Raw genomic sequence first — 22,313 nt, 5'->3', positions numbered from 1 at the left:
CCCTTTATACTTTGGGGATCACAGAGAGCTTCTGTTTACATGTGTTATATCTACTGATATTTACCAAATTAGAAATTAAAATTGAGAATTTCCATTTATTTATTCGCCTTAAAATAACTCCCTAAAAATCATTCTACTACATGGTCCTAATTGAAAGCTAAGGTAAAACCAGAATGTCCTGCAATCACTTGTGGCCTCTGGTAACACTGTATTTTAAATCACAGACTTAAAATACTGAAAAATATTAAATAAAAAAAAAAAGGATCAATGTGTATTTTGATAGAAGGGGCTATAACAGTCATAATAACAAGACAGCTCTTTTATAATGCTTTTACCAGAAACCAGTTATAAATACAGTGGCTAAATATATGGGCTCCAACAGTCCACTGCCTGGGTTCAAGTCTTAGTCCTGCCACTTACCAAATGCATGCCCCAGTACAAGTTATTTACTCTCACTGCTTTAAATCCTTATCATTGGCCGGGCGCGGTGGCTCAAGCCTGTAATCCCAGCACTTTGGGAGGCCGAGATGGGTGGATCACGAGGTCAGGAGATCGAGACCATCCTGGCTAACACCGTGAAACCCCGTCTCTACTAAAAAATACAAAAAACTAGCCGGGCGAGGTGGCAGGCGCCTGTAGTCCCAGCTACTCGGGAGGCTGAGGCAGGAGAATGGCATAAACCCAGGAGGCGGAGCTTGCAGTGAGCTAAGATCTGGCCACTGCACTCCAGCCTGGGCGATAGAGCAAGACTCCGTCTCAAAAAATAAAAATAAAATAAAATAAATCCTCATCATTATCATGGGAATAACAATAATACCTAACTCACAAGATGTTTAAATTTATTTATATACTTACAACAAGATACTATAATAGTATGAAAAGTGCTTAGCAAAATATCTCATATGTAGTAAGTGTTCAGTAAGATGTTGCCAATTATTATTCTAAAAACTTTTAAGACTAACAATTTTAGTTAGAATAAAAATAGAATATTTCTGCCATCTCAAACAACAACCAAAAGCAAGCACAGGAAAGTCCGTATGTGTTCAAAAGGTCTAAAAGAACATTTAAAGAACTCTGTTTAGAAAACTTAAGAATAGCTGGGCGCAGTGGCTCATGCCTGTAATCTCAGCACTTTGGGAGGCCAAGGTGGGAGGATCATGAGGTCAGGAGATAAGACCATCCTGGTTAACATGGTGAAACCCCATCTCTGGCCGGGCACGGTGGCTCACGCCTGTAATCCCAGCACTTTGGGAGGCCGAGACAGGCGGATCAGGAGGTCAGGAGATCAAGACCATCCTGGCTAACATGGTGAAACCCCGCCTCTACTAAAAATACAAAAAAAAAGCCGGGTGTGGTGGCAGGCGCCTGTAGTCCCAGCTACTCGGGAGGCTGAGGCAGGAGAATGGCGTGAACGCGGGAGGCGGAGCTTGCAGTGAGTGGAGATCACGCCACTGCACTCAAGCCTGGGCCACAGAGCGAGACTCAGTCTCAAAAGAAAACAAAAAACAAGAAAACCATCTCTACTAAAAATACAAAAAAATTAGCTGGGCGTGGTGGCGGGCGCCTCTAATCCCAGCTATTTAGGAGGCTGAGGCAGGAGAATGGCGTGAATCCAGGAGGCAGAATTTGCAGTGAGTTGAGATTATGCCACTGCACTCCAGCCTGGGCAACAGAGTGAGATTCCGTCTCAAAAAAAAAAAAAGAAAAGAAAACTTAAAAATTATATTATTAATAACTACAAGAAACATGATGCATTTCTCATCCTGACAAAAGGTATGAACAATGTCTGCATTTTGTAGCTGAAGAACTAGAAAATGCTGTTGGCAACAAGCTGAACATACACAACTACAAAGCTGAACATAAACAACTGTAACAAAATGATAATTTAGGAACAGAAATCATACTGATGTACAAAAAAGACAAAAATAAAACAACTACCTGGCCTCTCCTGACTGCTCAGTTCAGTATTTTAGCTTCCAGAAACTATCAAATAAACTCAGAATGAACTGCTACATGGGGAATGATCAAAGAACAAAAAGCCTATAATGACCAATAAAGACTGAATTAAAGAGAAATGGGAAATAAACTTTTCAGATTACGTAGACATCAATTACAATTAATCCCTAGCCAAACAAAAACCAAAATTTACAAAATTCATTGTCTATGACAATGTTAGGCATTTTCCTAGCACAATGACGGGATTCTTCTGAGAAAGATATGTTTTAAGGGGGACTTTTCATAAACTGTATCCTGGAGAGAGGTCAACTAACCACACAATATGAATAAACTGATGGAGGATTAACTTGAAGACAAGGAGAGTAAGGATATAAAGAGACAGATCTTCAAATATTGAGACGGATTGGACTTACTCTGTACTGCTCCAAAGAATGGGACTCAGAACAATGAGAAGGTGCATAGGTAGATTTAAGCTAAATATGAGGAAGAATTTTAACGATTAGAGATGCTCAACCATGAAACGAACTGCCTCTCAAAACTGCTCAGAGAGACCTGGAGAGCCATCTGTCACAGATATTTTAGAAGAAACACCTGTGAGAATCAAACTGGGCCAGATGATCTTTAGAGCATCTCAGAAATCAAGGGTCTATGAGGTATCTTAAGATACCTTCCTAATATAATACAAATTCTACCTGACCCCTACAGTTCAATGTATTTAAACACTATCATTTCATATAATGATCACATATTCAGGACCAACAATTAATTATACTTTCAGGCTAAATCTCATGTGCTCTATTTTTCTATTTCTCTTTAGAAAACTGAGAGAAATGGAAGCATCCTAATTCTGACACATTTCACACGACTAAATGTCCTGACCTAAAAAGGCTCTGTAGACTTTGGAAACTCTCCTTATACATGTCTTTTTTTTTTCCTTTTCTTTTTTTTGAGCCGGAGTCTCACCCTGTTGCCCAGGCTAGAGTGCAGTGGTGCAATCTTGGCTCACTGCAACCTCCACCTCCCGGGTTCAAGCAATTCTTCTGCCTCAGCTTCCCAAATAGCTGGGACTACAGGCCCACGCCACCATGTCTGGCTAATTTTTGTATTTTTAGTAGGGACTGGGTTTCATCATATTGGCCAGGCTGGTCTCAAACCCCTGACCTCGTGATCTACCTGCCTCGGCCTCCCAAAGTGCTGGGATTACAGGCATGAGCCACCGCACCCGGACCTCCTTATACATATCTACCCTAAGAAAGTATTTTATTTCTTCTAAGTAAACGAGTAGTATTTCAAGAAGTACAAAAACAAGTAAAATGAAGGACTAATTCCATTTACTCATTAAACTCATCTGCTGAAAAAAGTAGACAGTATTGGGGAGGGAAATGCTCTCATGTGCTTACAGTTCAATTTTGTGTTTCAAAGTTCCAAAAGTTTAAGAGTCTGGTAATAAGCTATTTGTTAAATCTCTCACCAATCAAAGGGAAATTATATACTGCAAAACAGGTGTGAGAGAAAGTAATGCTGGCAACAAAAAGTTCTATTCAGCAACTGAACTACTTCTACTACTGCTTTAAGGAGACAATAGTTTTGGAGTAACAGTTTCGGTTTGCTTCAAATGCTTGTAAGAGCTACTACAGTATATGTAAATTTGAATATATGTGCATATGGTAATTTCTCTCCAAACCAGCCAACGGACACAGCAATGCTGTTAACAGTAGATTATACCTCTTAGCCAAGACTAGTATCATTCTGTATTATCTATTCTAAGCAGTACCTGTAGTTAAGATATATGTAAGAAGAGAAGAGTAAATTTCATTCCAAGTATCATTTCACAAGAGTTTTAGTTAATAGTGGGGGGCGCCAAACCATACACTATTAAAATCAAACACATTGAATCAAAGACCCAAACAAAGTACAGTACCATGTTCTACATCAAATTCAGATTAAAACTCAATCCTTGGCCGGGCGCGGTGACTCAAGCCTGTAATCCCAGCACTTTCGGAGGCCGAGACAGGCGGATCACGAGGTCAGGAGATCGAGACCATCCTGGCTAACACTGTGAAACCCCGTCTCTACTAAAAATACAAAAACTAGCCAGGCGAGGTGGCGGGTGCCTGTAGTCCCAGCTACTCGGGAGGCTGAGGCAGGAGAATGGCGTAAACCCGGGAGGTGGAGCTTGCAGTGAGCTGAGATCCGGCCACTGCACTCCAGTCCAGGCGACAGAGCGAGACTCCGCCACAAAAAAAAAAAAAAAAACATCAATCCTTGACTGCCTATAATCCTTTACCTATAAAGGTAAAATCTGCAAATGTTAAAATCAATAATATAGATAATACAAATAGAAATAATAGGGATATTTCGAATGTTTTTCATACCTGAAAGTGTTTAATTAGTACAAAACTGAAAGTGTTTAATTATTACAAAACTATGTATATTAGTTTTGCTGAAAGTGTTTAATTATTACAAAACTATGTATATTTTGCAAATAAGAAAAATGAGATTCAGAGTCACACAATTAGTACATAATGACATCAGGGTAGGAACCTGTGTCGGTTTCATAAAACCTAGGTTCTCTTTAGGCAAACCAAATTATTTTATATATAGTTAAAATAATTTAAACAGAAGAGAGCTCAAACCACTTTATGTGTTAACTTATTCACACCAAGAAACCTAAAAAAATTACCATTATTTCAATAAGTCTCATATATCATGATTTAAAAGATAACACTATTTTTTACGCCCCACTGCTGAATAATAAAGAATACAGCTGGTCTTTGTCCCTGGTGCCTGGTAGAAGACTCTAATCCTCAGCATTTCCTGAATAACAGGAGTGTCTTTGTTATTCATGAGCCCCTTGGATCACCCCTCAGTTTATGCTAAGAGATAAGAAGACTCAGGACAGAGGCTGGTCACCAGAAAAGACCAACCACCATGTGATTAGAGGGTTGGGGCTCTGAGCCACCCTGACCTGGGTGAGGAAGCACAGGGGGCTGGAGATTGAGTTGAATCATGAGGTCAAAGATTCAACCAATCATGCATTCATAAAGAATCCCCAATAAAAACATTGTACTGAAGCTCAGTGGAGCTTTCTAGTTGATGAACTGTTCAATATGGTAGGAGGGTGACAGGCCTTGATTCCACTGGGAGAGGGCACAAAGTTCTGTATTTGGGACTCTTCTAGACCTCACCCTATGTGTCTCTTCAGTTGGCTGGTGCTGATTTGCATCAAGCTACAACTGTAATTGTAAGTATAGCACCTTCCTGAATTTTGCCAAGTTCTTCTTTGTAGACAGTTGGTCAGAAGTGCAGCTGGAGTCTGAAGGGCAGTCTTGTTGGGGACCTTGCCCTTTAACTTGTGAAGTCTGCACTACTCTGGCAGTCAGTGTCAGAACTGTATTATAGCAAGCCAGGTGGTGTCAGAAAAACCATTAAGAAAGAAAAATCAGCAGAGCACAGTGGCTCACACCTGTAATACCAGCACTTTGGGAGGCAGTGGTGGGCGAATCCCGAGGTTACCGAGGTCAGAGCCTTTCTTTAAGGTGTCCACGCCGCCCCAATCCTGCTCAAAGCAGCCCTGAGAAACATCGCCCATTATCTCTCCATACTGAGGGAAGAGAGAGACCCTCTCATATTGTTTTGTATTGTTTTATACTCAGAAAAGGAAAGAGAAGCAAAACTAAAGGCAGGTAGCCCGGCGCCTAGGAACCAGACTGGAAACCAGGCCTGGGCCTGCCTGACCTAAGCCTGGTAGTTAAAATTCCATCCCTGACCTAGCAACTGATGTTATCTATAGATTCCAGACATTGTATGTAAAGACACTGTGAAACCTCCCATTCTGTTCTGTTTCACTGACCACCGGTGCTTGCAGCCCGTCACATACCCCTTGGCTTGCTCAATCGACCATGACCCTCTCACGCGGACCCCCTTTCAGTTGTGAGCCCTTAAAAGAGACAGAAGTTGAGCACCTGACGAGCTCGGATTTTAAGACGTTAGCCTGCCGATGCACCCAGCTGATTAAAGCCATTCCCTTCACTACCTCAGTGTCTGAGGGGTTTTGTCCATGGCTCATCCTGCTACAATACCACCGCCAAAAATCTCTGCCACCCCAACATCCCACCACTATTTTGTTTTGTGTTTCTTATTAATATAAGAAGACCAGAATGTCAGGCCTCTGAGCCCAAGCCTACCCGTATACATCCAGATGGCCTGAGGCAACTGAAGAAACACAAAAGAAGTAAAAATGGCCGGCTCCTGCCTTAACTAATGACATTACCTTGTGAAATTCTTTCTCATGGATAATGACTCTCAGAAGCTCCCTCAATGAGCATCTAGTAAACCCCAACCCTGCCCACAAGAGAAAAACCCCCTTTGGCTGTAATTTTCCACTACCCACCCAAATCCTGTAACACTGCCCCACCCCTATCTCCCTTTGCTGACTCCTTTTTCGGACTCAGCCCACCTGCACCCAGGTGATTAAAAAGTTTTATTGCTCACACAAAGCCTGTTTGGTGGTCTCTTCACACAGATGCGCTTGACAAAGAGATCAAGACCATCCTGGCCAACACAGTGAAACCCCATCTCTACTAAAAATACAAAAATTAGCTGGGCGTGGTGGTGCGCGCCTGTAGTCCCAGCTACTCGGCAGGCTGAGGCAGGAGAATCACTTGAACCCAGGAGGCAGAGGTTGCGGTGAGCTGAGATTGTGTCACTACACTCCACCTTGGACAACAGAGTGAGACTCCATCTCAAAAGAAAAAGAGAAAAATCTAGCCAGGTGCAGTAGCGTGCCCCTGTAGTCCCAGCTACTCAGGAGGCTGAGACAGGAGAATCACTTGAGCCCAGGAGTTCAAGGTTGTTGTGTGTTATGATAGGGCCTGTGAATAGCCACAGTACTCCAGCCTGGACAACATAGCATGATTCAATCTCTATATTTTTTAAAAAAGAAAAATAAATTTTTAAAAATTCTGCCAATTAAACTGTAACCTACCATCAACTCTAATATATATGCTGATTTCGGAAGTTTTAAAATGGATAAAAAATGTTTCAAAATAAAATTATTTACCTATATTCCAATTTTGTAACATATAAAGCACTCTTTAAAAATTTTTAAATAGTACCAAAATATGTAGGGGAAAAAACTCCTTTTCCCCTATTCAGTGGTAATCAGTTCAGTACATATCCTAAAACAGAATTTTTCATTCCACCTTTATAATTTCAAAATACAGCAAACAAAATTTTAGTGACTCAGCAAATGGGAATCAGAACTCAGCATCCCAAATCCCAAGGGTGCTATTTTCTGTTATACACACCCTATTGGTTCTAAACTAATTTTAAAAGGTAGCTACTGACTATTCAGATATCTTAGTTTCTCTTCTCATCTGATTAATGAAAAAATAAAAATTAAAAAAAGAAAAACTCTTGGTTATTTTGATGACTAAGAATAAAAGTATATGACCATCAGCCAAAGGGCAATCCATGTTATCACAAATGATCTTAACTTCTCAGACAGGAGGCAATGATTACACTAAGTTTCACTAGTGAGTCATTTTTATCACTCAAAACAGTTCAACAGAAAAGTCAAGCCAAATATTTTAATTGTAAGCAGCAGCAGCTTGAGAGACAAGACCAATTTATCACCAGCCAGCTGCAGGAATGTGCTTTCAACCTGAACCCTCTGAGTCTATTTTCACATCTATTAAACAAAGGGAAATGGCCTCAGTGTTTCCTAATGGGGAAGTTTCTGACTTTTGGGGCAGGAAAATCCTTGGCTGTACAGGGTTGTCCGACACACATTTTTCTTTTTCTTTTTCTTCTGAGACAGGATCTCTCTGTCGCCCAAGCTGGAATGCAGTGGTGCAATCTTGGCTCGCTGCAACCTCCGCCTCCCAGGCCCAAGCGATTCTCCTACCTCAGCCTCCCAAGTACTGCGTGAACTGGAACCACAAGTGTGCATCACCATGCCTGGCTAATTTTTTGTATTAATATTTTTGGTAGCAACAGGGTTTCACCATCTTGCCCAGGCTGATCTAGAACTCCTGAGCCCAAGCGATCCTCCTGCCTCGGCCTCCCTAAGTGCTAGGATTACAGACTTGAGCCACTGCACCTGGCACACACACATTTCAATAAGCCTCTCTGGCCCTTGCCACCTAAATTCTGTAACTCCTCCCAGCAGTTATGACAACCCAAAAACCCTGTCCCCACACACATTTCCAAATTGCAAGGGGGGACGGTTGTAGGGTAGATTTAGTTTCACCAGCAGATGGTCTCTCTAAGGTTTCTTCAAGCGCTAAAATTCTATAAATTAGTAATAATCTTGAGGTATATTTGAGTGATAACTCATGGTTGGAAAAAACAAAGTAGTAATGAATAACTCAGAGAAAATGTGGGGTAATTTTAATCCCAGTAATCCCATTTCCAGGACCTAGCCTAAGGAAATCAGCAGTGTGACAATGGGCAATGGTTTAGTCAAAGCAACACCACTTCTAAGAGTTGCATGATTTCAAACAACTGAAATAGGTAATATTTATTGAGCACTTGTTAGGTGCCAGACATCAATTGAAGTACTTTACTTCCTTGCTATTTGAAGTACAGCACATCTCTTAGGAGCTTAATTGAAATGTACATTCTCAGGTCCCACCTAAACCTACCGAAGCAGAATCTATATGTGAACAAGCCCCACAGGTAGACAGTTTAAGCAGCACTACAAGTATGAATTCATTTAATCTTCATATCACATATAATTAATTTAATCCTCATGACAACTCAATAATGTAAATATTACCATCTTCCATTTTACAGATTACTACACTGAAGCACAGAACATTATATATAACCTGCATAGTAAATGTCGAAGCCAGGATTTGAACCCACACACTCTCATTCCAGAATCCAACCTCTAAACCATTATTGCATATTATGTCTCAACTTATAGTGTATCCATACAGAGGAATATTCTGTAACTATTAAAACTGGTGTCTAATTTCTAACGACACCATGAAATTAAGATGATCCGGTCGGGCACGGTGGCTCATGCCTGTAATCCCAGCACTTTGGGAGGCCGAGGCGGGCAGATCACCTGAGGTCAGGAGTTCGAGACCAGGCTGCCCAATATGGAGAAACCCCATCTCTACTAAAAATACAAAAAATTAGCCAAGTATGGCAGTTCATGCCTGTAATCCCAGCAACTTGGGAGGCTGAGGCAGGAGAATCACTTGAATCTGGGAGGTAGAGGTTGCAGTGAGCCGAGATCACACCACTGCACTCCAGCCTGGGCCACAAGAGTGAAACTTCGTCTCAAAAAAAAAAAAAAGAAAGAAATTAAGATGATCCCCTAAGTAGACAGGATATAAAACTGAATATATGAGCCCAAATACATAAGTATTTAAAAGTATGTGGAATTGAAAAAAGATCTGGGGAAAAATAATGTTACTGTGGGGAGGCAATACAGAAGACAGATGTAGTGTCAGAATGCCAGGATTCAAACTCCAGCTCTACCACTTAGTAGCTGATTGCACTTAGACGAGATGCTTAACCCTGTGAAGTCTTATTTTCCTCATTTATAAAATGGGGACAGTGTTTACCTCACAAGATGGTTGTGAGGATTAGATGAGGTAATTTACATAAAGCATAAGCATTGATTATTATCATTTCTCTTTATGTTTTTTCATTTTCCAAAATTTCTTCGGTGAACATACTTCAGTAATCAGCAAAAAGTTCCTTAAAAAGATAATGCCTTAGATTGTCAACTAGCTGATAAAGGGCTATTAGAAGAAAGTACTTACTCCCTTGATTAGATAATGTAAGACTGATCATAAACAAGAAACAGCTGAGTAATGGATCAAACAAGATCTTGAAATAAGCACGATTAAATAGTGAAACTGAGGAAGGGTCGCTGCTGTGCCAGTTCCTCTGTCACAGCTGGCCTTTACTTAGAACGAAGTCCATCATCTACCTTGAATGATTCAGGTATTCCAACTGCAGGGCAGTACCTGCCTGACCCTGAGCAGGTTACTGAATCTCTCTCAAGGACTCAATCTTCCTCATCTAAAAGCAATGATACTAACTCCCTTGGAGTTACTGTGAAGATTTAATGAGAAAATGCGCATAAAGCACTAAGCACACTAACACATGAAAGCACTTAATGTTAGCTGAACTCTACCATCATCATCATCCTTAAGCTGGGTAAAAGTTAGTGAGCTCCTACTCCAGCAATGAAAATATATTTACTCTTTGAAACCACAGTTCAATAGCGTTTTCATTATTTTCTAATCAATTATACCTTCAAACGGCTATTTCATTATAAATGATGAAGGCTACAGGGCTAAAAAGAAACAACCTCCTCACTTTTAAGTACAGTTTAGATTCACTTAAGTAAATAAACTATCACATTCAGATTCTTAACTATACAACTACTAGTAGCAAGTCAATTCCAGTGGGATTTTCTTCATATTTCTAATATCTTTGTATACATAAACATTACTATACAAATGAATACATCATACACTGAAATAAGTTAATCACTACCAGATATAATCTAGGTCAAGGCTTTCCACCTGATAAAATTAGATCAGAGTCAGTGTTAAGATTTAGAAAAGCCTAAGGATCACCCAGTCTGATCCTTTCGTTTTACAAATGGATTTAGCAAATGTAGTTAACTGGTGAACAAGGAAAACATTCAAATGCTAATCTACTTTTTCAGGAATTAGCCTAAATCCTAAAAAGAACACATAGTAGATCTCAGTTTAGACTTTAAAAATGACATCAAATTTTAGCTCAGCTAAAGGTGTTACTATTATTACCACACTTCTAAGGTGTAAGTGGGAGCTTCCTTTTCACTTTCAACGTATTAAATCCACAGCTCTGAATTCTGTTTCAAGATTTTTTTTTTAATGACAGGAAATGGGGAGGAGAGAAAAATCATGGTCAGGCATTTAAAGAGCTCTTATTTGACATCTAATTCAAAGAACTAAGAGTGATTTTCTTTAAAAAGCTGAATCAAAGAGTTCACATGCATAGTATAAGACTGTTATAAAAATATTTCCTTCACATTTATATAAAAATTTTTCAAGACACAAATGGCTTTTAAACCCACGAAAACATGTTCATTAAGATAAATGAAAATTAAAATAACAAAACAACAAAATTCCTATCACATTTGCAGAAATCTAAGTCACTTGGCCCAGAACGCTGACTTTATGATTCTCTAATTTTAAAACTGTTAACAATCATTTCTATTTACGAGCAAGTCTGAGCTCATGCATGTGCACGTCTCTATTTATATATAAAATGTAATACTAACATGTTTTTGAGAAAGTAAGGGGAAAACAGATATACTTTCATATTTCTGATGGAAATATAACCTCTATGAAGAGGAATTTGACAGTAAGTATGAAAATTAAAAATGTTCATATCCTTTGACCCGGCTGTTCCACTTCCAGGAGTTTATCATACAGACTTTCACATATGAGAGATACCACAGGTACATGGATACTCATTGCAGCACTTCTTGTAGTAGCAAAGAACTGGTAACAACCTGAATGTCCATTAATAGAAGATTGGCTAAAATTATAGTGGACTCAAAATTGAACACTATTGCAGCCATTAAATAAATGACAACTATATAAATATTAACATGGAAAGATATCTAAAAGATATTAAGTCAACAATGTGTTGCACACAGCACCAGAGTTTTAAAATTTATAATACATGTACAGAGACATACTCATGCATGGGCACATATATGCTTATAATTAAACAGAATACTCATAGCATACATAAGAAGCTGGTAATAACTATCTTCAAAAACAGGCCTGGGTAGTTGGGGAATGGGGGACAGAAAAGTACATCTCACTCTATATCCTTTTTAAAATTTCATTCTATTTACACTTTTCAAAAAAAACAACTTTTTTTTTTTTTTTTTTTTTTTGCGATAGAGTCTTGCTCTGTCACCCAGGCTGGAGTGCAGTGGCACGATCTTGGCTCGCCGCAACCTCGGTCTCCCAGGTTCAAGAGATTCTCATGTCTCAGCCTCCTGACTAGCTGGGATTACAGGTGTGCACCACCATGCCTAATTTTTATATTTTTAGTAGTGGCAGGGTTTTGCCATGTTGACCAGGCTGGTCTCGAACTCCTGACCTCAAGTGATACACCCACCTCAGCCTCCCCAACTGCTGGGATTACAGGCATGAGCCACCGTGCCCAGCCAAAGAAATTTAACTTTTAGAATACTTATTTTTAAATTTAGTTATCTGACCTATGGTGTATTCCAAATCAAAGAACGCTCAAATTTTCCTTGGTCAGTAGTTTTTAAATTCAAGATTCATAAAGTCAGCCTTCCAAGGACAAATCTTGAGGCCCAGTGAGTCCGTAACCAACACTTATAGTTCCGGCAGAATTAAAATCCTAAAGTCCAGTTCTAAGCAGAAACATTATTTATATTACAGTAGAATTAGAGCGGTAAAACTGAGACCTCACCTGACCAGGTCTCCATGAAGCTGTAAATAAAGACTTTCTCTTCCCTCTCCAGCACATATTTCTGATGCTGGTGTCTCTACAGTGCAAAGGACGAGATGTAAGTCAGAGGAAGAGGAGCAGGAGGAAGAGGAAGAGGAGGTGGTGGTGGTTGTAGTGGCAGTGGTACTGTCTGCTCCATAAAGGTAAACACAGCCTCTCTTTACATCTTCTCTCAGCCAGTCTCTTTCTCGAGAACCAAACCTACTTCTCCTATTCAAACAATTTCTGCTCCCATTGCGTTTCATATTTCTCTAAAAAATATCAAGAGAAAGAAATCGTTAGCTAGAACATCTGACTGAATTAGACATTTCAGTCCTCACCCCACCTCTTTCTACTTTATATTCCCCAACACTCTGTTCACGTATCCCCTCCTTTTGTGGAGCACTTTACAGCTGTCATGCTCATTTGTTATTAACTCAGATAACTTAATTTTCTTTACTGCTGTGTTTCCATCCATCATCTTCTTTGACCCTCTCTTTTTCTTGTGTTTTCAAAAACGTGTCAAGAGTAACAAAACAGCGGGTTGCAGTGGCTCAGGCCTGTAAACCCAGCACTTTGGGAGGACAAGGTGAGAGGACTGCTTGAGGTCAGGAGTTCAAGACTAGCCTGGGTAAGATAGCAACATCCCATCTCTACAAATTTTTTTTTATATTAGCCAGGCATGGTGGCACATGCCTGTAGTCCCAGCTACTTGGGAGGCTGAGGTGGAGGACAGATTAAGCCAGGGAGGTTGAGGTTGCAGTGAGCTGTGATTGTGCCACTGCAATCCCATCTGGGTGACAGAGCGAGACCTTGCCTCTCAAAAATAGAAATTTTAGTATTTTACTTGGGCACAGTGGCTTACATCTGTAATCCCAGCACTTTGGGAGGCCAAGGCGGGTGGATCACTTGAGGTCAGGAATTCGAGACCAGCCCGGCCAACATGGTGAAACCCTATCTCTACTAAAAAATACAAAAAAATTAGCCATCTGTGGTGGCACACGTCTGTAATCCTAGCTACCTGGGAGGCTGAGGTGGGAAGATTGCTTGAACCTGGAAGGCAGAGGTTTCAGTGAGCCAAGACAGTGCCACCGTACACTAGCCTGGGTGACAGAGCAAGACTCCATCTCAAAAAAAAAGAAATGTTAGGCTGGGCAAGGTGGCTCACACCTGTAATCCCAGCACTTTAGGAGGCCCAGGTGAGTGAATCATTTAAGGTCAGGAATTTGAGACCAGCTTGGCCAACATGGTGAAGCCCTGTCTGTCTCTACTAAAAATGAAAAAAAAAAAAAATTAGCCATTAGCCGAGTGTGGTGGCATGTGCCTGTAATCCCAGCTACTTGGGAGGCTGAGGTAGGAGAATCACTTGAACCCAGGAGGTTGCAGTGAGTCGAGATTGTGCCACTGCACTCCAGTGTGGGTGACAGAGTGAGACTCTACCTCAAAAAAAAAAAAACTTTTATCTATAAACCACACATAGTATTGTCTTATGTAATTTAAACTTCATCTAATCCTTAACAATACTTATGCTTCACCCTGTAATTTTATTTGGTTCAGTATTGCTTTAGAGATACAACTGTGTTAATATACCCAGTTCATTCATTTGAATATTCCCTTATACAAATACACCAAACTTTATCCACTCTCCTGCTGACAGCATTTAGTTTGCTTCCAATTTTTCACTGCTAGAAACAATTCAGCAATAAACATTTTTGTACATGTCTCCTTATGAAAATGTGTGTTTCTCTAGGGTCCTAACCCTTTGCTTTACATCCCAAATAAGCCAAGTGCAATGTCAGCACAATACTGCACAAATATACTTTCTATTCTTGCACTGTTTAAAACAAATTAATGTCGCATTTGATAATTTAGGTATGTGAAATTCATATATTGCGAAGTTATCTCAAAGCAAAAACAATATCTACAGGTAATATAACAAGTTTCTAAAGATCAACATTTGCCTGCTCTATTTTTATGATGGGCTATTTCTGTTCTTTTTGATAAAAAAGAAATTTCCACTGACACTTCCACAGCTGCACGTCTCCAGCTTCATTCCCTACTACTGCCCTTTACTCCATGTTTCAATCACATCCAACGACTTGCAGCTCTCCAGACACACCAAGTACACCACAATGCTGTGGCTTGTCTAAAATGTCCTTCTCCAACTTGCACCTCATCCATATGACAAGTTGTTCTTCAAAATCCTACTCAGGCATCACCTTCTCTATGGAGCCTTCCGTATCTCCTATCCTCATTCTCCCTAGACAGAATTAATGACTACCAGACATTTTTACTAGATAGAATTAATGAATTACCTAGACAGAATAAAGAACTTCTTCACCTTGAGTACACCTTTAATACTACATCTATGACAATGGGTTTATTTATTTTTCTTCCTCTTCTCCACTTCTAGCATGTCAACACCTGGGTGACACAGGAGTGTTTGTAGAACTCAGTTGACATCACAGAAATTTATTCCCAATCTGTACTTTAGTCCAATTAGCTCTGGCAAGAAGCTGAACAAACTTGGAGGGAAAAAAATCCCCATTTCTATGGAGAACCCCACATATCTGCAGCAGCTGCAAAGTGAATGGGAGTAAATAAAATACTTTCAGTAGTATTCCTCACTGGAAAAAAGAAACACCTATAAATACAGCAAATATTATTTTTATAATTACTAAAATTAAATATTTGAGGGTAATACATTTCTAAAGACGGTAGAGAAAGAGGAATGAAAAGTTAGCAGGTATTTCTACGTGGGAAGAAAGAAAAATCAGAGTAAGAATGACTTTATTGCTTAAATGCAGATGAACTCAGGAAAACTGTTTTGCAGATCTTGGGGATTCAGGCATTGCTATTCAAAACCATGAGGATTATTGATTCTAACTTCAGAGAAGTAGGATAAACCCCTGCTACAAGTGAGAACTAGTTTTCTCATCAAATGCATTTTCTTGAAGCTGAATATCTCAGAATGAAAGGGCTTTCAAGCGCTCACTGCGTAAACATAGGGACCATCGTATTTGTACTACTAAATAATTTTAACCACTGAATAGTCAAATATTGCTAATAGTTAAATATTTAGCAGGTAAATACTGCTAAATTTTAAATATTCCTTATTTTTTAATATTTTGGGAAGATTAACTGGACCATCTGAAAACAGTATTCCATATAGTACAGCAGCAATATTTATATGAAGCTCTGCATTCTGTACTCAGTGGAGAAGAAAGAATAAGCAGACACTGTGCCACATAATCAACAAAAGTCTTCTTCAGAAAACTTTCCAAGGTTGCCGGGCACGGCGGCTGACGCTTGTAATCCCAGCACTTTGGGAAGCTGAGGCAGGCAGATCACGAGGTCAGGAGATCGAGGTAATCCTGGCTAACACGGTGAAACCTTGTCTCTACTAAAAATACAAAAAAAATCAGCCAGGTGTGGTAGCGGGCGCCTATAGTCCCAGCTACTCAGGAGGCTGACGCAGGAGAATGGCGTGAACCAGGGAGGCGAGGCTTGCAGTGAGCTGAGACGGCTCCAATGCACTCCAGCCTGGGCGACAGAGCAAGACTCCATCTCAATAAAAAAAAAAGAAAAAAGAAAAACTTTCTAAGGTCAAATAATGGTCCACTAACCTTCTAAATCTTAGAAAAGTCAAGGAAGACCCCAGGAAGTTCTGTTTGTTTTGAGATGAGGTCTCCCTCTGTCACCCAGCCTGGACTACAGTGGCGTGATCATAGCCCACTGCAGCTTCGAACTCCTGATCTCAAGTGATACTAAAGCCTTAGCCTCCAGAGTAGTTGGGACTACAGGCACACGCCACCACACCCAGCTAATTTTTTGTATTTTTTTAATACAAAAAATGGGGTCTTCCTACGTTGCCCAGGCTGGTCTTGAACTTCTGGACTCAAGCAATCCTCCTGCTTCAGCCTCCCAAAGTGCTGGGATTACAAGTATGAGCCACCACACCAGGCCTGATTTTTCTTCTGTGAGAAATTTTTTTTTTTTGAGATGGAGTCTCGCTCTGTCGCTCAGGCTGAAGTGCTGTGGCGCAATCTCGGCTCACGGCAAGCTCCGCCTCCTGGGTTCACACCATTCTCCTGCCTCAGCCTCCCAAGTGGCTGGGACTACAGGTGCCCGCCACCACACCTGGCTAATTTTTTGTTTTTTTAGTGGAGACGGGGTTTCACCGTACTAGCCAGGATGGTCTCAATCTCCTGACCTCGTGATCCACCCACCTTGGCCTCCCAAAGTGCTGGGATTACAAGCATGAGCCATCACGCCTGGCCTTGTGATGATTTTTAACAGTCATTTTTAGCACATAAATATTTACCCTAGATTATAAATTCCTTAAGGAACTTTACATTATCAAAACATACATGCGGCTGGGCACAGTGGCTCATGCCTGCAATCCCAGCACTTTGGGAGGCCAAGACGGGCAGATCATGAGGTCAGGAGTTCAAGACCAGCCTGATCAACATAGTGAAACCCCGTCTCTACTAAAAATACAAAAAAATTAGCTGGGCGTGGTGGCAGGTGCCTGTAATCCCAAATACTTGGGAGGCTGAGGCAAGGAAATCACTTGAACCTGGGAGGTGGAGGTTACAGTGAGCCTAGATGACGCCACTGCAATCCAGCCTGGGCGACAGTACAAGACTCTATCTCGAAAAAAAAAAAAAAAAAACAGAACAAAAACAACAACAACAAAAAAACACATGCCTGTAATCCCAGCACTTCAGGAGGCCAAGGCGGGAGGATCACTTGAGGCCAGGGGTTCAAGACCAGCCTGGGCAACAGAGTGAAACTGCGTCTCTAAAAAAATTAAAATGAAATAAAAGATTAAAACAACAGCAAAATATACATGCTGTTGGTCATCATTTACCTCAAAGGATCTATCTCCGGTCTACATGATATACTCCACCCTAAGAAAATAAACTGCTAAGTTACAATTTCAGTATATATCATTCTCTTAAACCTGACCAATGGGCACTTAAAAGGCCTAGATATTAAGCAAAGCAAAGGCTTATAGCAACAATCTAGATGGACTGTTTAGCTATTATTAGCCACTGCTGAATTGCCTAGTGTTTCCTTCTTCTCAAGAATGTCTTGCTCCACTGCTTAACACATCAGTGAACTGCTAGAAAAACCTTCCTAGCAGCCAGGACTGCAGATGACACTGTCCTCTGAGGTGCTTTCAACTTTTGGAATCACCATTCTACTGGAATTGCTAGGTTGAGAAAACTATTTTCCCCTCATTCTTATAGAACTGTTACCACAAATTTATTTAAAAGGGAACACAACTACAATCATCTGTTACATCAAACAAGTATACAAAGAGCATATTTAAGATTGAAAGATCTTTCTAGCCAGGTGCAGTGGTTCATGCCTATAATCCCAGCACTTTGGGAGGCTGAGGCGGGCGGGATCACCTAAGGTCAGGAGTTCGAGACCAGCCTGGCCAACATAGTGAAACCCTGTCTCTATTAAAAATACAAGAGAATTAACCGGGTGTGGTGGCACACGTGCCTGTAATCCCAGCTACTCTGGAGGCTGAGGCAGCAGAATCGCTTGAATACAGGAGGTGGAGACTACAGTGAGCCAAGATCATGCCACTGCACTCCAGCCTGGGTGACAAAGGGAGACTTGGTCCTAAAAAAAAAAAAAAAATGGCCGGGCACAGTGACTCACGCCTGTAATCCCAGCACTTTGGGAGGCCGAGGCGGGTGGATCACGAGGTCAGATTGAGACCATCCTGGCTAACACAGTGAAACACCGTCTCTGCTAAAAATACAAAAACTTAGCTGGGCGTGGTGGCAGGCGCCAGTAGTCCCAGCTACTCGGGAGGCTGAGGAAGGAGAATGGCATGAAACTGGTAGGCGGAGCTTGCAGTGAGCTGAGATTGCGCCACTGCACTCCAGCACGGGCAACAGAGCAAGACTCCGTCGCAGAAAGAAAACAAAAATCTTTCTAGAAAGCAAAAGTCTTGAGGGTAAACCATTAATTAAGTACCCATTGCTTCAATTTTATACTTTTGTTTGTTTGTTTTGAGACAGTGTCTCACTCTGTTGCCCAGGCTGGAGTGCTGTGGCGTGATCTCGGCTCACTGCTCCGCCACTCAGGTTCAAGCAATTCTCCTGCCTCAGCCTCCTGAGTAGCTGGGATTACAGGTGTGTACCACCATGCCTAGCTAATTTTTAAAATAATATATATTTTTTTCACTATGTTTCACTATGCGTTTCCCTACGTTGGCCGGGCTGGTCTCAAACTCCTGGCCTCGAGTGATCCATCCGCCTCAGCCTCCCAAAGTGTTGGGATTACAGAAGTGAGCCACTGTTCTCAGCCCAGTTTTATACTTTTAAATCTAAAAATAAAGGTGATCTATGAGGGCAATGATCAGTCCAAAGGTGATATACTATTACACATTCACATACAATAAAAAAAATACATGGTATAAACAGGGTCTGATAAAGTAACTCTCCATATTCAGTTAGTTCTGTAAGAATGTGAAACATGGCCAGGTGCAGTGGCTCACGCCTTTAATCCCAGCACTTTGGGAGACCGAGGCGGGTGGATCACCTGAGGCCGGGACTTTGACACCAGCCTGACCAACATAGAGAAATCCTGTCTCTACTAAAAATACAAAATTAGACGGGCACAGTGGCACATGCCTGTAATCCTAGCAACTCGGGAGGCCGAAGCAGGAGACTTGCTTGAACCTGGGAGGCGGTGAGCCAAGATCATGCCATTGCACTCCAGCCTGGGCAACAAGAGTGAAACTCCATCTCAAAAAACAAAAAACAAAACAAAAGAAAAAAAACTGTTAAATACTCTTAGGTAGAAGATGTTTCTGCATTTGAAACTGTAAAACAATATAGACTTATTATATCTGGGAATATACACGTTATGAAATATTGTGAAAGGGGTGAGGAGGGGTGGGATGAGATAGAGGAAGAATATGTCAGTGCTTTAAAAATGTTTTGGGGCAGCGTGCAGTGGCTCATGCCTGTAATCCCAGCACTTTGGGATGCCGAGGTGAGAGAGCCTTTGAGCGCAGGAGTTCAAGGCCAGCCTAGGCAACAAGGTGAGACCTCATCTCTACTTCAAAAAAAAAAAAAAAAAGTGCCTGTGATCCCAGCTACTCAGGAAGCTGAGGAAAAAGGATCACTTGAGCCCACGAGGTAGAAGGTACAGTGAGCCATGATCGCGCCATTGCATTCTAGCCTGGGCAGGAGAGGCTCTGTCTCAAAAAAAATAATAACAATAATGTTTTGGGCTGGGTGCAGTGGCTCATGCCTGTAATTCCAGTGCTTTGAGAGTTCAACGTTAAGAGGATCACTTGAAGCCAGGAGCTTGAGACCAACATAGCAAGACCCCATCTGTACAAAAATAAAAATAAAAATGAGCCAGGCATGTGCCTATAGTCGTAACTACTTGGGAGGCTGAGGTACTTGAGCTCAGGAGTTTGAGCCTGCAGTGAGCTGTGATCACACCACTGAACTATTGTGTAGCCTGTGCTACACAATAAGGCTATGTCTCTAAAAAAAACTTTTTAAGTTTATTTTTTGGCATTAATTGTTTACACATACTTTGCTAAACACCCAAAACTATTATTGAAAAAAAAAAATGAATCTCATGGCACACACCGACATTAGTTGTAACTTCCTATCTTCTATAAGCTGAGTAAAAAACAGTTAACCATTACTAAAATAAAACCATAAATCCCAAATTGTAGGAAACATCTGGAAAACTTACAAACCTATGGTCCATCAATTCACTAAATAAATCTGGGGGCATATTTTGAAGGCAATTTTCCAGTATCCCAGGATAGATGGAACTGGATTTAGTCTGGCTTAGAATGGCTTAGTCATATTAGTCTTTTGACGAATATCTGTATTATTTGACAATAATGATGTTCATGATTTGGTATGAGGTATAAAAGAGTTACAAAAAAGAACGAAGTTTTTGAAGGGTCTTCAGAGAAAAATGGGTGGGAGATGACTCTTTCCAATTCAGAGTCTTCTACTGTACTACTACTTTTCCAGCATCACTTGGCACAAAATTCAACCACTCAGCTACTTAAGAAAACTTCTGTATGAGGCCGAGCGCAGTGGCTCATGCCTGTAATCCCAGCACTTTGGGAGGCCAAGGCGGGCGGATTACTGGAGATCAGGAGTTCAAGACCAGCCTGGGAAACATAGCAAAACCCGGTCTCTACTAAAAATACAAAAAATCAGCGGGATGTGGTGGCAGGCACCCGTAATCCCAGCTACTCAGGAGGCTGAGGCAGGAAAATCACTTGAACCCTGGAGGCAGAGATGGCAGAGATCAAGTCACTGCACTCCAGCCAGGGTGACAGAGTGAGGTGTCTCAAAAAAAATAAATAAATAAAAGAAAAAAAATGTTAAGAGGCAGTAGCACAAAAAATGTTTTAAATTTTACAGAGTTCTAGTTTATGGTTTTCCATGGATTCACCAGGTTCTATTATTGCTTTTCCGTGTTCCCATCTTTGTGACATCTTACTAACAACCTTCATAACATGGAAATACTGCTCAACCTCAATCCCAATAAACTACTACTTAATGTATTTTTAACATCATACGTTTTCATTGTTTTGCAATGTATTTTTGAAACACATCAAATCTAAATTTTCTTTCCTTTCCATCCTTCTACTGGGCAAGTTTCATATCCTGAATTCCTCATGTAGAACTCTAGAAGGAATTCCATTCCACCTGCGTAAGGACATCTAGTTTACATATTTGACCTACAGAAAAATTTCTCTGCAACTCTGTCAAATGCTAGTAAAACACTCCACCCAGTCAGCCTCCCACAACCCCTCCCTTTTACCATCTTCTCCTCCCCACTATCGCCACCACACCTTGTGCATTCCTTAGTAAAACTTGTCATCACCTTCAAGGTTCCACTCCCCTCTTGCCTGCATCTGTTTTCATATCCTCCCACTCCCCCAGTTCCTGCCAAGAAGCCCCGCTAGCTGCCTGTTGCATAACGGCTCGCCCATTCCGTCTCCCTGGGCAGTGGGCCCCGCTCCCGCGAGCAGGAATGCCCCTTTCGGCCCGGCCCCTCCTCCATCCCGCATCACGCCCAGCGAGTCCCCGAGCCGCAGCTCCAGCTGGACTTCTCTCTCCAAGCGGGGCGGGTCCTCCTTCCCGGCCGGCACCTCGGGTAGCGAGCCCCGAGGGCAGAGGAGCCGGCTCCACCCCGCGCGGCCCCGAGCCCTCCGCGGCGCCGGCCAATCGCCGCCGCCATCCTCCCGCTGGGGTGATGTCTTCAGGTGTCCGGGAGGGGAGAAAGCCCGGCGTACTTCCAGCCCTGCTCCTGTGCCAGAAGTCGGCCTCCGGGCCCCGAGCGCGGTGAGGCAGGCGGGGGCGGCGAAGGGTCCGGGTGGGCGGCGGCTGCCGGCAGCCCGAAGGCGTGGGCCTGCGAGGCGGGCGGCGCGCGGCCAGGGATGGGCAGCAGCGGGGGACCGAGGCGGCCGAGGCCTGGACGGGGGCGCGGCGCGGAGGCCTTGGCGTCCCCAGCCGGGTGTGGGGCGGCCGACTGACTGACGTCGGGCGGGGGTCGCCGGCTGCCTCAGCCACCGCGCGGGGCGGGGGCGGCAGCGGCCTCTGCCCTCCCTTGTTCCCTCCCTAGTCCGCCTGCCCGCTCGCCGGCTAGCTCGTCCGTCCGCCCGCCTCACCTTCAGGACCCGGATCCCTCCTGGCCGGCGGCTCGCCGGCGCTTCGGGCGGCTCCGGGGGCTCCAGCGGGCCCGCGGGCCCCGGCTCCACCTCCCCCATCCGCGGCCCAGGCTGCACAGGGACGCCGGGCCCGCGCGACGGCGTGCGGAATCTCGGCGGCGCGCGAGAGCATCCGGCGACC

The 22,313-nt window shown here is 42.4% G+C and overlaps 1 protein-coding gene across 3 annotated transcripts in view; it reads right to left on the bottom strand.

Annotated features, from left to right (window-relative positions):
- PHLPP2 (PH domain and leucine rich repeat protein phosphatase 2) overlaps positions 1–22,313 on the bottom strand; it is a 76,608-nt gene extending 54,295 nt beyond the window's left edge. Inside the window, exons 1-2 of one of the 3 annotated variants that reach the window (XM_026456480.2) lie at positions 22,133–22,313; positions 12,430–12,719 (exon numbers count right to left, since the gene is read on the bottom strand). In XM_026456480.2, coding sequence (XP_026312265.1) covers positions 12,430–12,719; positions 22,133–22,231 — 389 coding nt within the window. In that variant the 5' untranslated portion in view covers positions 22,232–22,313. The remainder of the gene's footprint in view (positions 1–12,429; positions 12,720–22,132) is intronic. The other 2 variants (XM_026456479.2, XM_026456481.2) reach the window with 2 other exon arrangements.

The sequence above is a fragment of the Piliocolobus tephrosceles genome, chromosome 17 (assembly GCF_002776525.5).
Source record: "Piliocolobus tephrosceles isolate RC106 chromosome 17, ASM277652v3, whole genome shotgun sequence".
NCBI lineage: Eukaryota > Metazoa > Chordata > Mammalia > Primates > Cercopithecidae > Piliocolobus > Piliocolobus tephrosceles.
Note: the sequence above shows the minus strand (reverse complement) of the source record. Positions and strands in the feature narration are given on the sequence as shown.